General features: G+C 47.4%; 1 protein-coding gene across 1 annotated transcript; it reads right to left on the bottom strand.

Moving 5' to 3' along the window:
* Nucleotides 1-501: 501 nt before the first annotated feature.
* Nucleotides 502-16602, bottom strand: sgsm1b (small G protein signaling modulator 1b). The gene is made up of 25 exons (XM_061800712.1): nt 15115-16602; nt 14952-14995; nt 13019-13094; nt 10399-10561; nt 8762-8914; nt 8615-8682; nt 8210-8352; nt 8016-8147; nt 7603-7727; nt 7467-7534; nt 7243-7406; nt 7039-7168; nt 6415-6541; nt 6282-6346; nt 6060-6205; nt 5416-5544; nt 5160-5336; nt 4999-5067; nt 3787-4875; nt 3412-3536; nt 3244-3326; nt 2937-3046; nt 2776-2872; nt 2550-2717; nt 502-1547 (listed from the first exon to the last, which is right to left on the bottom strand). Exons 1-25 carry the CDS (start codon nt 15119-15121, stop codon nt 1459-1461), a joined length of 3747 nt encoding a protein of 1248 aa, XP_061656696.1. The 5' UTR covers nt 15122-16602; the 3' UTR covers nt 502-1458.
* Nucleotides 16603-16758: the final 156 nt, after the last annotated feature.

Here is a 16758-nt window from a genome sequence, read left to right as displayed (position 1 = left end):
GTGCATTTTTTTCTAACAGCCGCAAGGGGATACTTAAGCAAAGAAGGTAAGAGACCGGTGGAATATATGTGCCGAGGAAGTGACTTTTACCGGTTCGGCTGTAATTGCGCTGCGCTGGCGTTTTACTGCCGTGTTTCAGTCATTTTTACCAGTATGGGTTTTTTTTTATTAACTGGCCCTGTTAGTGCGGCGGGGCTAGCGTTGAACTCTCTGTGTACCGTCTTTCTTTGTATCTCGTGTTTCAATGTCTGTTTCGGTGTGGGCACTTGCGGTTTTTACACAGCTGCAGCCTGTGTACGTACCAAATAGTATTTCCTTTCCAAATGTACCGTGGGAGGCTTATAACCAGTTGCGCTCTGTAGGCAGGGAATTACGGGTGGTCCTTTTTGTAAATGTGTACCAATGTGTAGGCAGTTTGACCAAAAAACAAGGCGCATGAAATGCAAAATAGATTTTAATTCACAATAAATAAATTCCAACAGGTTACAGTTAAGACAGGAAAAAAATAAAATATTTGTCTTCAATGGGATATATATATTTTTCTCCTCTGAGCTCTGTTCATGATAAATAAAGCCCACGTATAGACATTGTATTGCATTTAAATGTGCTAGCGTTTGTACAGTGGGTCGTTGTATACAGCACAACTGACAAAAGGAACAGTACGCACACAACACGGGCGGGTTTCTGAGAAACGCATGGAGACGCTTGATGGGGAATCATCGGGAACTGATCAGCAACCGTTGAATCATTTTGACGGTTTACGATGCGCTCGCGAAATGATTAGCGGCGCGTTATCCAAAGTAAATCCGCATCGCCGCCACCCATGTGAACCCATTTGGTTTAAGGCCTGACATGAACCCAGTCAAAACCTTTAAAGTAGAACTGCATGACTGCGAAGAAACCACAGAGAAGTTAACCTGGAAATGTGCGGAGTTGACCTCGAAAGAAAGATCGTAATATTTTTATGGAAAAGTGGTATTAATGAGAGAATGTTCAGAAAATTAAAGCGCCAAGCATTTACAAATTCAAGATGGGTGCCAAGTGATGTTTTCTGATAGCCGCATCAGGTCCCAGATGTGCATCTCGGACACACCAAGTTCATTTTTTTTATATATATACTGATTGAATCCCAACAAGCATCACAAGACGTTATTGATTTAAGATTTTTTTTTTTTTTTTTTTGTGTATCCCTGAAAAAAATGGCAACATTTAAGGCAAAACTAACATCCTGAAGCTGTTCCAAAAAGGGTACATTCACTAGGTGAATAGCACGTGAAAAATAAATTGATGTACTGGCCTTTCTTGTCTCCCCTCATTAGATTTATGAGCAACACAAGTCTTGGGCTGATAATCACGTATAACCACTTAAGACCCTCACTGCGTTAAACACTTTTTTGTGTGTATGTATGTGTGTGTGTAGCGCATGTGACTCAAAAGCTAACAGAGCAGAGTATAGGATCACTTGTTTTCTATGAGTGTCTGCACTTTGTGGACCAGGTCTCGAGCCATCGTCAGGACCCGCGGGATGTCGTGTCGTTCGGCCATTTCTGAGAAGATAGGGGGGGAGATTGGAAATCTCAAAGCTAAGAAATGCCAAATAAAAACACTGAACAAATGTTGATCCGTTTTACCGCCCCACCTGGACCCAGTGCAAGAGGACCTGCACTGAAAATGCATCCCTAGGCAGACTTACCAAGATCCAAATGGAATTGATTCTTTGTCTATAATGCATTGTGGGGGGCGGGGGGGGTGGTCGTTTTACAAGTAGTTTTTATATGACCCTAAAATAACATTCTAATGTGTCATAGTTTCTTGTTTCACCCGTGTTCAGGTCGGGGATGAGATCCTTCCCCAAGTGGAGGAGTTCAAGTATCTTGGGGCCTTGCTCATGAGTGAGGGAAGAATGGAACGGGAGATCGACAGACTGATCGGTGCAGCGTTTGCAGTGATGCGGACTTTGTATCGGTCCGTTGTGGTAAAGGGGGAGCTAACTTGAAAGCCGAAGCTCTCAATTTACCAGTCGATCTACGTTCCTACCCTCGCCGATGGACATGAGCTTTGGGTCGTGACCGAAAGAACAAGATCCCGGATACAAGCAGCCGAAATGAGTTTCCTCCGCAGGGTGTCCGGGCTCTGCCTTAGAGAACGGGTGAGAAGCTCGGTCAACCGGGAGGGGCTCAGTGTCAAGCCGCTACTCCTTCGTATTGAGAGGAGCCAGATGAGGTGGCTGGGGCATCTGATTCGGGTGCCTCCTGGACGCCTCTCGTGAGGTGTTCCGGGCATGTCCCACCAGAAAGAGACCCGAGGACGTCCCAGGACACGCTAGAGAGACTGTCTCTCGGCTGGTTTGGGAACGCCTCGGGATCTCTCCGGAAGAGCTGTAAGAAAAGGCTGGGTGGAAAGGGAAGTCTGGGTATCCCTGCTGAAGCTACTTCCCCCGCGACCCGACCCGGAAAACCGGTAGATAATGGATGGATTTATCGTAGTTTGTCCCAGACCTATCAAACTGAATTTGCTCAGAATAATAATAGAACGTGAGTATACTTTACCGTTAAAAAACTTGATTATATCAGTGAAGTCCATGTTGTTCTCCAGGATGATGTCCCTGTACATTTCCACCAGTGCGAGTGCAATGAAAAGCACAAAATGCTCTGAGGTGGTGTACGCCGCCGCCCAGATGGTCTCCCACACGGAGAAAACGTCATCGTACACCATTTCTGGGTAGAAAAACGGAGGTTAGCTCGCGGCGCGCACGCCGTCTCATTGGTATGTCACCTCTTTTAAAGTCCAGCAGAAACCATCGATAGCAGAAGTAGAAGTGGGTGTAGTCGCCGTTCTGCTGCATCAACTCGAACAGCTCAGAATCCAGGATCTAGTGCGTATAGACATCATTAGCTCAAACAAAGCGCCTCTTAGTCTCGACATAATGCGCAAACCTGAATGAGCGAGCGCATGTTGGCAAAGTGAGAGTCCATGGCACCCCCGTGGGGAAAGTTCTGGTTCATCCTTTTCATCAGTTCGGTGAAGCAGCTGAACGCCATCGCCTCTGAGAACAAGATGGAGTTGTTCCAAGATTCAGTATAGGAAAAACATTCAAGACCACTATGAAATGTACGAAATCGTGATGTTCCAATAAGAACCCTTGAACTTCCAACAGTATGTGGCAAATTGTGGTTTTACCGGTGAACCGTTGATACGATGTTCGGCTAAATTCTCATTTGAGCAGATTGACGAAACACTTACCGTTGTCGAGGATAACCAGCAGCGGCGCCAATATGTCGCACATGCCCTGGACGTAACCAGTGTCCAGGTGCAGCCACACATAGCTACAAAAGAAAGTCCAACGAGTAAAGAGAAGCATTGAAGATCCATTTCAAGTACTGTATTGTGACTACTGTAAGTCTTTGTTACCTGTACATGATGTTCCTTAGCTTGTCCAGGTTTTCAGGAGTGAAGTACCAGTAAGTACGGTCACACCGTCTGACGTCTTTGTCGATGCGATGCAAGTTGATGAGGTACATGTCCATGGTTTCTTGCTGCCGATGTGAGAAAAGAACTCAATTGGTTTGATTCCACAGTTAAAGATACTCAACCACATGGGGGGCGGCGGGGGGGGGGGGGGTTCCAACCAGTTACTAGGTTTAAGGGGCAATCACTTGTTCACACTGAAGTGTTACATTTGTGCCAGAGTTTTTTTCTTTTTGCCACGTGCATTTTTTTCTCAAAGACAATTTTTAGTTGAACTCCAATTTTAATGACTGGTCTGTGTAAATGGTTCAAACTTACAGAGTACATTTGTTGAGCCGAAGAGTCTTCCTTTTTGGACTCCGGCGCCGCCATTGCAGACTCTGGTGCATCAAACTCATTTTCTGCATCGGGCTCGTCTTCGGACAGCCCTATGTCAGTGTCATCTGGACTGGTGTTGCAAGCAGTGCCCAGAAGCGGATCCGGGACGAGGTCCTCTGGTGCCATCTTCACTCTCCGAGATAGGCACGCGGGTGGGGCCGCGAGGACCGTCAAGGGCCTGGTGTTCAGTTCCTCGAGGTTCAAGCAGGCCACCCCAGCAGGAATGTCCTCCATCTCCAGGGCTGAGGGAGACTCATCCGAGTCCGGGGACTGCCTGGTATGAGATGACAGCGAAAGGCTCCCGCGGGACGCCGACTGGAGAGCGTCAAGTACTCGCCTGGCTGGTGAGTTTGAGATTTCTGACACATTTCTGGTTTCAGACGCAGCTGAATCTGTGGATTCTGTTGCGTCTGCCTCCAACAGACAAGCAGCCAACAATTGCGAGCGCAGCTTGTCCAATGTTTCTGCTTGTTTGCAACTCTCTGGATCCATATTTAATGTTGGCATATTTTTTTCCAATGCATCCTTTTCTTGACTTCTCCGATTTTGTGCTTGAAGAGCCTGCCCGAGCAGCGGCGCTTGGAAATATTCATTCTGAATCTCGGTTTCAAGAGTAATAACGTTGACGTTGTCTGGGGGAGATCGGAAGTCAATGGTCGGGTTTGCAGATTTCCCCGCCGCTTCTGAGGGCTTGCTCATTTCAGCAGCTTCAGGACTCTCAATTTTCTCACTCACCAAGAGGATGTCCTCGGGTGTCGACTCAAGTACCTTAACCCCGTCGGGCGATAATTGCGCAATAAATTCCTGAAAGTTATCTGACGCCTTCGCCGACTGCCGAGAGGTTGCAGATGCAAGAGCTGGTTCCGTCAATAGAAGGTAGCTGTCGCTAGCTGGTGGTGGTTTTGACACATCCGGGCAAGATAGGCCGCTGGACCCAGAGAGACCACCTGGGATGTCCTTTCCTGGACCATTGTGCTCTATTTGATCTCCTTCGGGCATCGTCTCCATGGCATCAACTGATGCAAACACCTAACAAATGGACCAAGTGTGAGTGACTAAAGAAAAGCAAACGCAAATTTAACAAAGCAAGGAATTGATCAGTTACATTTGGTTTTCTTAAACGAAAATACCGGTGTTGCAGGTGCATCTTACCGGCGCACTACTGCTGGAGTCGCTCTGTGACCGTGTATTCTGTGGATCGGAGCTGCTGCATAGTGATGACTAGAGCGATAAAACGGGGGAAATAAAAGCAGAACTATGAGTCTGGAAAGTACTACGGCCGCCGTTGTTCCCCTCGCCACAAGTCAACGTACATCTGTACTAATGGTGGAGTCCCGCTCCACCACTGGCCCTCGCTCGACGCTGGTGCCGGACGAACACCGGGCGAGGGCTTCTGCGTGTTTCTCCCGCTCCCTCTGGCGCACGATGGCCTCGCAGCCTTGCCACTCTTTCACGGTCTGCTCGTACAGGAGGCGCGTCTGCTCGTCCGTCTGAAACGCAGACCAGCGGAATGTTCTGAAAAATCGCCGCAGGATCCAAAACATTGTTATTGGAAAGCTGTACGAATACCTCCAGCCTGGATTTCTCACTCATTGTGAAACGGTAGTGTCCCAACAGGAAGGGCCAGACTTCCTTGCGCAGTGAAGGTGCCACACCTCCAAAGTACACCAGCCTGTGTATTTCAAGTTCTTCGTAGGCCTGAAAAGATATTTTCCCCCCCATCCCCCATGCAACGAGAATTGTGAATTCTGAAAATTGTGTGGACTCACTTTAGTGGGGTGCACAAATTATGGCAGTTAGGCTAAATTCCGGCATTTCCTCTCCCTTGCCAACATGGTGATGATGTGAAACTGAATAAGAGCCAACCAGAAAGCTGAAACTCCTCCCAGACTAGTTGTGTTGTTTGCAACCTACGTACAGATTCTTCCGCCAAAACTGTGACAAGAGTTTGTAACTGCAATCACGTTACCAGAAAAGCTAACAGTTCGCCTCGCTTCTTTATATATTCCCAGGAGTTCTGGTGCCCTGTGACCCCATGCCGCCCCTAGACCTATGCTAGTCTTGATACTGCAATGGTTAGGGGGAGGATATCGGTGTTTGGTGTTCTAAACCACACACACAGACACGAGAAGCATAGATGAGGGTCTCCTATATTTCCATTTGAAAATTAATAGAATACACGTCCCCCACATTAGCCCTCGTGAGAATCTTACAGAGCTGTCCTGGAGAAACCTGGTCCATACATCAGCAGAGAGACCTCCTTGTGCATCTGAGGGCACATCAGGGAAGACTATCGTAGTGTTGACCAGAGCAGAAAGGTGGGTGCGAACTGTGGACAGGTGACGGCAGTACGCCAGCCCTGGAATGGAAAGAAATGGGCATGAGAGCTGATTTGATCAAGAAAAGATTTGACGGTGAGCGGAACTTGCGCTCACATCCATAGAATGCGCGTGAGATGATCTGGTACTTCATGGTGTCGCAGAGGAGCTTCAGAGGAGCCCTGGTCAAGTAGATTTTAATGATATCCACTCCGAGATCTTCATGTGACGAGAGGCATTGTGGTCATACCGTTCCTGACTGCAGCCACTTGGCAGAGAGCTGTCGGACGAACCCGTCTGTGAGCAGGAGGAGCCGGAGGACTTCCTGGCTTCAGGTTGCCACATGTTTATACCCTGGTCCATCAGCTCTAAAGGCACTGCACAGAACCACAGACCCCTACCATCAATCGCTGACTATACATCATTATTATGTCCATACATTACCGTTAAAGATGATGCCTTGATCCACGCAACAGTTGCGATTGATTCACTGCCAAGAGAATTCTCCTCATGGCAGACATGCCTACTAGATTTCATGTTCCCAAGTTCGAATGGCCCCCACTTTTGTGGAGTCGTGTTTTATGGTGAGACAGATTAGCAATGTAGCATGTCCTTCTCGCTACCATACGTAGTTTAAATTTGGTAGCAATGAGACAAAAGCTCCAGGTCCAGACATTAGGAAATTACCCCAAAAAGGCTAACCAAACCAAATCAGTGTGTCTTTTAGACAGTCCTATCCAATTTTTTTGCCGCTCAGTGAAACCGGGACTAAATTGTTGAAAAATCCAAGGGATTGGCTACTAGGCCCATTTTTAGATTTCCTGGAACTGTAGGGGAAGACTACAGCAACGTGTAACTGAGTCTAGACACTTACTGAACTCAATTTGATTGCCAGGAAAGAGGATCCGAAAGACGTAATCTGTGGCTTCGTCATCCTCTTTATCAGACACCGAGTCGCATGAGCTATGCGGGCTCCTCCTTCGCAGTTTGGGGAAAACCTTTCCCTAAGAATGCAAACAAAACACTCAAGCCATGACAAATCCAGTAGGAGGTCCAAGAAATAGCCACTAATGCGGACCTTCCCTCGCTGATTCCAAAGCGGTGGCTCCAGCTGGCCGTGAGGAAGAAGGCCTGTCTCTAGGCAGGTGAGAAACTGGAGTAGGTGGCCTCCTTTGGGGAAATGCAATGGAGGCCTCTGGATGCCGTCCTGGCTTACCAACACCACGGTTCCACCACTGTCCACTGGGTAGAAAGGTTTGTAAGACGGTCGCATTTAACACCACAACCGCCAAAATAAATTACCTTGCTGATGACAGTGGAGATACACGATCTCGTCCAAGCGAATCGTCATGGCGTAATCCCAGTAGACACTGAAGGAGGGAGGGGGGGAACCCACAAGGTGAACATGTCCTTATTAGACTCTGAGTTTTCAGCATACCTCTTCTCAGAATCCAGCTCCCCCACATTGCCGTTCATCAACTGATTGGGCGTCCATTTAAGTGTCATCAGTTCTCCCGTCTGATGCAGAGAGAGGTAGCCCGGGATGGCCTCCATGTCATCCCTCTGGGGACACACAAGGGCAACATGCAAGTCCGTTGAGGGACAACAAGAATCCAGAGGGCAGGATTTGGTCCGCCTCTCATCTTGGATTTGAGATTTCTTATAACGTGTACAAGGTTGGATTTAAAGTACATTGTTCAAGTGACAATTCCCGACACTCTCAAGTGGAATTAAAACAAATAGAATCCGATCCTTTCCAAATGTACGGAACCGCCCGACTGACGTCAGATACCTGCAGATCCTAACTACAACACATTCGGACCTGCAGGGTAAATCCGACCTAAAACGTACCGGCTGCACCAGGACGTTGTTCTTGCCAAACAGCAGCGTGGTTCTGGAGTTCTGGTGCAGCGACTCAACATACTCCCTCGCCCACACCAGAGGGCGATCGTCCATGCTGCCGCTGGACTGTCTCTTCTGAATCTATCAGACGGCGAAATGAGGATTAGACGCTTAAACCGGCACTCCACCGAATTACAACTCACCAGGGCAGGCCTCCTGGAGGGAGAATCCTGTCGACAGTGTCCGCTGTGGATGCGGTGCCTCTGTACGAGCTCGTCGGCCGACGGGTCCGTCCAGAAATGGTCGGCGGTCTTGACGTGGGTGTATTCCAGTGCGCAGGGACCGACTGGAAGACCGGGTCAAAGAACGTTATAGAAATTACTACCGGGGCTTTGAACCCATCTAAGTGCGTTAGAGAAACGAGCACAAAAACCACAAACGGTCAAGTTTTCCACAGAAAAACGCAAATACGTGGGAGTTTCACTATTTTAGGGAACAAGTCCCATGACGAACCGCTCGTATTTTGGCGCGGTTCTGTTTGAATCCGTTCCGACTAAGGCAGTCACGGAACGTGCTACGTAAATAGCTGGAACGCTAACAGCGGTCACCCAATAGTGATGCGAGAATCTGTCCGTCCACAGGATCCATCAGCATGGCTTCTTTCTCGTAAAAAGTGCTGCAGGGAATCAAACAGACGGACGTCAAAACAGTTGGACGAAGCAATCCGTGAGAAATGTTCTGCTGGATGTCGATACCTGGCGTTCTGCACCAGGTACAGGATGATCTTGTCCAAGAGCTTCTCCAGCAGAGCCGTCCGGATCCACAAGTGTTTGAGGGCCTGGGGCGGAAGGTTGTTCAACTTGGACTGCCGGCTGCGCTCGCTGTTCAGCGAGGAATTGTTCTGTTTGCTGCACGGAAAATTAATATCCATATTGTCGTTACGGTGGAAACTCTTGAGGTGAAAATTTGCCAATGTTCACCGTTCACTCGAAGAGACTCTTCTCTCGGCCTGAAGTTTTTATTTTCAACGTTTTTCACCCGCATACTGCACCTGCAAAAGCTTCAGGCACTAAACCTACTTTATCATCCGTCCATTTTCCCAGCCGCTTATCCTCACAAGGGTCGCGGGGAGTGCTGGAGCCTATCAAAGCTGTCAACGGGCAGGAGGCGGGGTACACCCTGAACTGGTTGCCAGCCAATCGCAGGGCACGTAGAGACAAATACCCCCACTCACAATCACACCGAGGGGCAATTTATCCATCCATTTTCTTTTGCCGCTTATCCTCACGAGGGTCGTGGGGAGTGCCGGAGCCTATCCCAGCCGTCAACGGAAGAGGCGGGGGTACACCCTGAACCGGTTGCTAGCCAATCGCAGGGCACATTGAGACAAACAGTCGTACTCACAATCACACCTAGGGGCAATTTATCCATCCAACCATCCATTTTCTTAGCCACTTATCCTCACGAGGGTCACGGGGAGTGCGGGAGCCTATCCCGGCTGTCAAAGTGGAGGAGGCGGGTGTGGTACACTCTGAACTGGTCACCAGCCAATCACAGGGCATGTAGAGACAAACAGTCGCACTCACAGTCACACCTAGGGGCAATTTAGAGCGTCCAATTAATGTTGCATGTTTTGGGGATGCGGGAGGAAAGCGGTGTGCCCGGAGAAAACCAAAGCTGGCACGGGGGAGAACGTGCAAAGTCCACACAGGGAGAGCCAGGATCGAACCCGGGACCTCAGAACTGTGAGGCCAACGCCTTCCAACTGATCCACTGTTCCACCATGACTTTCTCGTCCTTCTAACGTAATTTTTATATCAAAATCTCTCTCTCTCTCTCTCTCTCTCTCTATATATATATATATATATATATATAATATATATATATATATATATGTGTACATGTGTATTTGACCCAGTCGAGCACTGGTGTCAAACTCAAGGCCCGGGGGCCGGATCTGGCCCGCCCCGAGGTTTTCTGTGGCCCGCGGAGCCGAATCTCGAGTGCCAATTTCCACGATTCTTGTAAAAATCTGTACCAAAATTTCAAATTGTCATACATCATAAACGATAAAGTTGAGATATTACGAGCGTTTTTGTGTTGCCAAACGTGAATCGATTCCCAAAACGAGTTCACAAATTGACGATGTAAATATGACGAGATGATTCAATATTTTTGTCCCGCAGTCATGACGGCCCTCCGAGGGAAAACCGGAACAACAACGTGGCCCCGCGAGGAAAACGAGTTTGACACCCCCGCAGTAGAGGCTAAGATAGATCATAACGAGTCTTCATTTTTCCATTTTTTTTGTCTTTTTTCCAGAAAGATGATCCACCCATTCCGCGACATTTCTTCCGCACACAGACATATTTGAACAGGCAAACAAGCGCACCTGTTTTCGATGAGTTGCTCCAGTTCTTGGACCTTGTGGCACAGCTGCTCGGCGGGCACGGAGCTTTTGGCCACTTTCAGGAAGAGCGCCGCCACCTTGTTGCTGCACAGCAGTCCGGCGATGCGTCGCTTCAGCCCGTGGAGCACGCAGGCCTCCACCACGGCTGTCCACGCATTCAAACGGTAATTCATAACTCTGACGTCATATCGACGAGGTGAGCCGATTTTAAACGCAATTTCCGATGTTTTGTTGAACAGCGCAAAGTCAAACATCCGACAGGGACGCTTGATAGAACTCCAGATCCTGAATAGATAAAACTCGTGAGTCAAGGTAAGCCTGTACAGTATTTGATGCTCGCCCTGATTTTAATTTCATAACTGCACATGTTGAAAAATAATTGGAAAAAAAAACAGGTGAAAGGAAAGCACAGGTGGCACAACGGCCCAAAACACGGTTGCTAGGATATGAGCGACGTGAATTCCGCGCACCTCGCTCCTGATGAGCATCATCGCCTCCGAGGGGGAGTTATCAGAATTTATTATACAAAATTCATACCTGGCTAACCTTGGCTAAATGCAACCGCGGTTGCTTCGGGGTGGCTAGCAGCGCCGCACATGCTAAAGTGCTCGCACGCCGTGTTTAGCTAAACGTAATTATCGCAAAGCATAATTACGCATTCAGCGTAATAGAAAATGCCGGAGGCGGGGGTCCGGCGTTTGCGCTTTCCGGGAATACTAGCGCACCCGGATTTAATGAGAATGCGTTTTCGTTGCTAATTTTATGACGCGCTAACTTTGCGCCGTCCTCGTTAAATGGCGCAGGCAAAAAAAAAATCTAATTGACAAAACAAAAACAAATCTGTCGCCCATTTGTCTATGATACTTGCTTCTTCTTTCCGAATAGGACGGTGGTCTCAAACTCCATTTTAACTTGGGGCCCGCTGGAGGCGGAGTCTGCCTGCGGCTGGGTCGCACGTGGAATTATGTGGAATTAAAATTCGAAATGAAAAACAATCCTATCTTCTCAAACATCTTTTTTTTTTAAAACACAAAATAAGATGAAGGACGCTGGTGTTTACAACTTGCGTGTAAAACAAAATGAACTCTCCTTGGCGACGCCGCTGTAACTTTCTCATTGAAAATCGTTTCTCCGCGTGCATCGAGCCTGGTCGATGTCGATAGGCATCTACCCCACCGTGATTGGTCTGCTCTGCACGCAACACTGTAAAAGTGTCGTCCATATAAAACTCAAGGGCCGCACTACCGTTATCGTTTCTTATTACGGTGGGCGCCGCAAAATAGCATCTTGCGGGCCACGAATGCCCCACGGGCCGCATGTTTGAGACCCCTTGTACTCGGAGTTTACCCTGTCCAAAAAAAAAGACTACTTCAAACAAAAAATAGCCAACTTCCTGTTCAACCTTGGGCACACGTGCTCGAGACCTTTTAATGCGTACTATTATGATATAATTTAATATTGGGACAATCAGTAAAACTGGTGTCAGGGTCTTTCTTTTTCTCACTGTCCAAAGCAATCCAAGATACAGATACAATTCGGTGGGGGTGAATTTATGCGAACTACCCACGGGATGTGCTACTCAAGGGCATTTTTGCATTCAAATACATTTTCAACTTTTGAAAACCACTGATATATTGAAAAAAAAAAAAGACTGGATGCCTCATTGGCCAGCAAAACTGAAGTCGCCATCTGCCATCTTGATACTCCCAAAACAACCATGCCGACCAGTTTCGTGGCTGTGAGAAAACATTCCACAGGTAAGTTTGATTTAATTTGACACTGTTAAAGTTTGTTTGTCATTTATTTTCTGACGAGCTTAATTCACCCGAACGGAGTTTTGTTTACGGTTGTTGTCGTTCACCGTTCACTAACGGTGCGATGTCAATATTTTCCCCAAACTTCGTCAGCGGATAAGCAAGAAAACACATTTTTTGCGAATTTTTTTGGGGATGAATTTCATAATACAGAACTCTGCAAATTGAATTTGATTTTCAAATGCGAGGAAACAAGTTTAAATTTTCTGTCTGGAATCGGACGTCGCAGAGGCAACAAATGAACCGCGTTTAGCATGTATTTTCCCATCGTGTCGTTATTTCCAAAAATATATCAAACTGATTTGACTTAAAATGTTATGTTTTTATGGCAAAATGCGTAGTTTTATTTGCTATGTTATGATGATAGTGCTTCACAGCGTATTTTGGGAAAAGTTAACATGTCACAGAAATCGGGCCCGAGGTAATAAGCAAGGTTTCTTGCTAGTCACGGTGTTCTATGCCTTTCCTTTCCACTTAGCCTTTTTTTTTTTTTTTTTTTTGGCTCACCAAGTCCAATTAAAAATCCTTCGTTACCAGAAATGAAAAAATGTCAAGCTCACACAATTAGTTTTAATTCTACATGCCAAACTTTGAGGAAAAAAACAAAACCTGTAAACCATTTTCCTCCACAAATTTCAGGAGTACCAAGATGGCGGCCAACTGGCTTTTAACCAATCGACATCCCGCTATCCAGTCTTATGTTTTTCATGATTTATTTATTTTTTGGGGGATCAGTGGTGAAAACTGAGTTTTTCCCCTCCAAGACGATATGCAAACAAAATATTTACCACAGAAGGAAACTATGTGACTGCTGTCGGCGTGGACGAATTTCCTCGTCACTGCCTCCTCCATGATCTGTTTCACCTATGGGAGAAAAATGAAGCGCTTCTGATTTCCAGCGTGCTGTTTCAGTTCATCTTCGAAGATGCGCAGCCAATGACTGACGTTTTTTCTGGCGTCGGTTTGCGGCCGCTGCCTTTTCATGCAACAAATTGGACGGTCCCGCTCCGAAAACGGTCAATAGAGACATCCGAGCGCCCAACGGAACCAAGTCGTTTAATGACAACTCTTTCCACGTCATTCCACTCGGCAAATTACCAATTTGAAAAGGATTTGAGTTATTTTCAATCAAAATGAACTTTTCCCTTAAGTACCGGGTTTCCAGGTACCACCGCCACCCTGACCCACATTAAAATATGTACAGTGCGCGTGTATGGTAATAGTGGATTCACACCAGGCGCGAATTGAAGTAGTCACATGACGCGATGACATAAAATCAATGCAAATTCATGAAAGACGTGACGAGAAGAGCAAATAAGCAAAAATTCACTCGAGGCCACGGCTTGGACTTTTAATTTGGCAATACTTTCGTGTACCACTAGCGGGAGTATGCACTCCATTTTTACAATCCCTTTGTGCCGGAGCCTATCCCAGCTGTCAATGGGCAGGAGGCGGGGTACACCCTGAACTGGTCGCCAGCCAATCACAGGGCACGTCGAGACAAACAGCCACACTCACAATCACACCTGTGGGCAATTTATCCATCCATCAATTTTCTTTTGCCGCTTATCCTCATGAGGGTCGCGGAGAGTGCCAGAGCCTATGCCAGCTGTCAACAGGCAGGAAAGGGGTGGGGTACACCCTGAAAACTGGTCGCCAACCAATCGCACGGCACGTAGAGACAAACAGTCGCACTCATAATCACACCTAGGGGTAATTTAGCCACCCATCCATTTTCTTTTGCCGCTTATCCTCACGAGGGTTGCGGGGAGTGCTGCAGCCTATCCCAGCTGTCAACGGGCAGGAGGCGGGGGTACACCCTCAACCGGTCGCCAGCCAATCGCAGGGCACACAGAGACAACCGGAATGCCCGGCGAAAACCACCATGCGAACTCCACACAGGTGGGTCCGGGATCAAACCCGGTGCCTCTTTTTATACAGTTATCTTAAATATAAAGTATTTATTCTTGATATCATTTGATGTAATTATGCTATTTCCGTCCTGTACAATATCATACAATACTATTTTTCCGTTTTAAAAAAACTTTTGGAGGTGAAAGTGGAAAAGAATAACTATATTGTAGGTGGTAGTAGAGCGAAATATCAAAACATATTCAACCTGAGCTTTGTGATTAATATTTTGACCATTTCTCCCCCCTCCCATTTTCTGCAAATACATACCCCGTGTGACATCAATATCACGGATCCCGTCGGGAGTAATTTACAGAACAAAACAAGAATATTGATTTATTCTTGCGGCTATTAATAGCACAATTAAATAGGGATAATTTGCACGCCCCCCCCCCTGTCAAATCCATAAATAAAAATGCAAGAACGCAGCCCCTCCTCTGTATGTTTGCGATGCGATGAGTCACAGGTGAGGGGGAAGTACGGTGCTTTCTCACTTGGGAATAATAATCATAATTAAAAGAGAGAAAAAAAAACATGCAGCCATGTTTTTATGCTCTCTATGGAGCTTCAACACTGTGCTGTCCTTTAAATGCAAAATAGATTGAAAATACACCCCCCCCCCCACGATAATCCACATTGCAACGAATATGGAAAATGGTGCGCGCGCGCGCGTGCATCAGCACCGTCGTCATCACCAGCATCATCGCCATCCCGGCTATACGCTGTGCATTTTCTCCTCCGCCGATCAACCGCCAAAAAAAAAAAATGAATCATCACAATAATACAAGCATCGTAATTTCCCCAACGCACCTCTTTCTTCACACTGCGCAGCAACCTCTGACGCGTCTCCGCTTCTGTCACGACAGACAAACAGCATCAATAGGGGGGGGGGGGGTGGAGGTGGGGGGAGAGAGATTTGCGTGCGCGCGCGTTGCATGTCGGCGGCGGTCATTCTTGTCGCTCGACGTTTTACCTCCCATGGCTGCAAGGCGCGCGCACGTCTGCTGCTGTAAAAGCACAAAAAAAACAACAAACAAACAAACAGAAACATAAAAATAAACAACAACAGCGTACGCCGTGTTCCTTTGCGACTAAATTCAACCTATGTGCTACCTCTCCGTCGACCAACACCCCTTTAAAGACACAGTACACCCCCCTCCCCTTCCCTCCTGACAGCCGGTATGCGTGCGTCTTCTTCTCAGAGGATTAAGAATATATGACTGCAAGTGCTCATCGTGTTTGGTTTCGATCTACTGAAAGCTGGTTCCAAATCATAAATTAATTTATGTGGTTGTTATTAAAGGGGAAATCCACTGTTTTGCATTAACAATGTATCAAATAGTTCACGTCATATTTCTCCTATTTTGACAATGTGATGTCAAATCCTCTCTCATCTGATAATGTTTTGAAAAAGATTTTTATCGAGAATTACGGCTATTCGGGGGGGGGGGGCTGCCATTTTTGCAAGTCGCATGACCCACGCGCGGAGATATGTGCCGCAACAAAGGCTCGGTTTCATGGGACGATTTCTCGTATTTATCCTCATCTGGTGAAGAAATGGCGGTATCGGTTTATCGGGGAAGACGCAGGAATACTTCCATACAGATTTGAACCTGCGGATGGAATTAATGTTGAATATTCGGATGGTTCTTCGGGCGGGAATGACGCGGAGTCTGACGGGCGAGCTCCGGCAGCGGGCCGGGAGCCGAGTTGCCAGGCGGCGGAGGCCGTTAGCCCCGGGCGCCGAAGCTAGGCTAAAGACCTCCGCTGCCGCCGAAGATCGGATCGGGCTACCATTCGCCCGGACGCACCGTGGTGGTGACCCCTGGTGTAGAGAGACTAAAATAAACAATAGTTGGGGGACGTAATCCTCTCAGAATGTAACCAAACATCCGGCTGTAAATCAGGGGGTGCTAAATGTGTCGATGTACCCGTCGGCTTCTGCGGCAGACGGCTTCGGCCGGGCTGGCTCGTTCGTTAGAAGTGAGCCGGATATCATCTAAACGTGGCTCGAAACGATAGGGTAACATTCGACTCGGTTGTGAGATGTCCTCTTCTTCGACAAGAGCTTCCGTGTCCCGTAGTAGGTGGCACAGCGCGTTTTTAATGGCCAACGTCCCAGTGCGACGTCACGGACAGAAGATGCAGGCAATATGGCGACCACTTGGATGTCGAATGAGACTTCCGCAACTTTGCGCATCGGTGACGCGCTGTCTGCTCTTATTTATTTTTTTTGGGTGTAGATATTGAAGTGAATAATGATGTATGTATTTTTCATTACGGTATTTATTTTAGAATGTTTATAGGCATGACAGTGGAACTTTACGTTTCCGTTCATTTTAAAGCAGAAAGGAAGGGTACATGGTCAGTGAACGTATTAAACTCAAGTATTACACTGTATATGTAATGCTAATTGCTGCATCATATAGATTGTTGCCATATCGTTGGCAGGTTTTTCCTTCCTGATAATAAGCAGAACCAGCGGACGTCCGAGGACGCAAGAAAGGAAGTGACCGAGGAAGCGAACAAGGAGGGGACCGGAGACGATCGGAACGCGTCCCGTTTCTGTTCAGCAGTAGGCAGGTCAGATGGGCAGCGAGCGAGCGAGAGGGTCGTT

Source organism: Syngnathoides biaculeatus, chromosome 17 (genome assembly GCF_019802595.1).
Source record: "Syngnathoides biaculeatus isolate LvHL_M chromosome 17, ASM1980259v1, whole genome shotgun sequence".
NCBI lineage: Eukaryota > Metazoa > Chordata > Actinopteri > Syngnathiformes > Syngnathidae > Syngnathoides > Syngnathoides biaculeatus.
Note: the sequence above shows the minus strand (reverse complement) of the source record. Positions and strands in the feature narration are given on the sequence as shown.

What these genes read in the sequence shown, in the direction of transcription:
- sgsm1b (XM_061800712.1), bottom strand. An exon ending in GAGCTGGATTCTGAGAAGAG is followed by an intron (nt 7,535 to 7,602) that starts GTATGCTGAAAA and finishes TCCCTCCTTCAG; the next exon opens with TGTCTACTGGGATTACGCCA. An exon ending in TCTCCACTGTCATCAGCAAG is followed by an intron (nt 7,407 to 7,466) that starts GTAATTTATTTT and finishes CTTTCTACCCAG; the next exon opens with TGGACAGTGGTGGAACCGTG.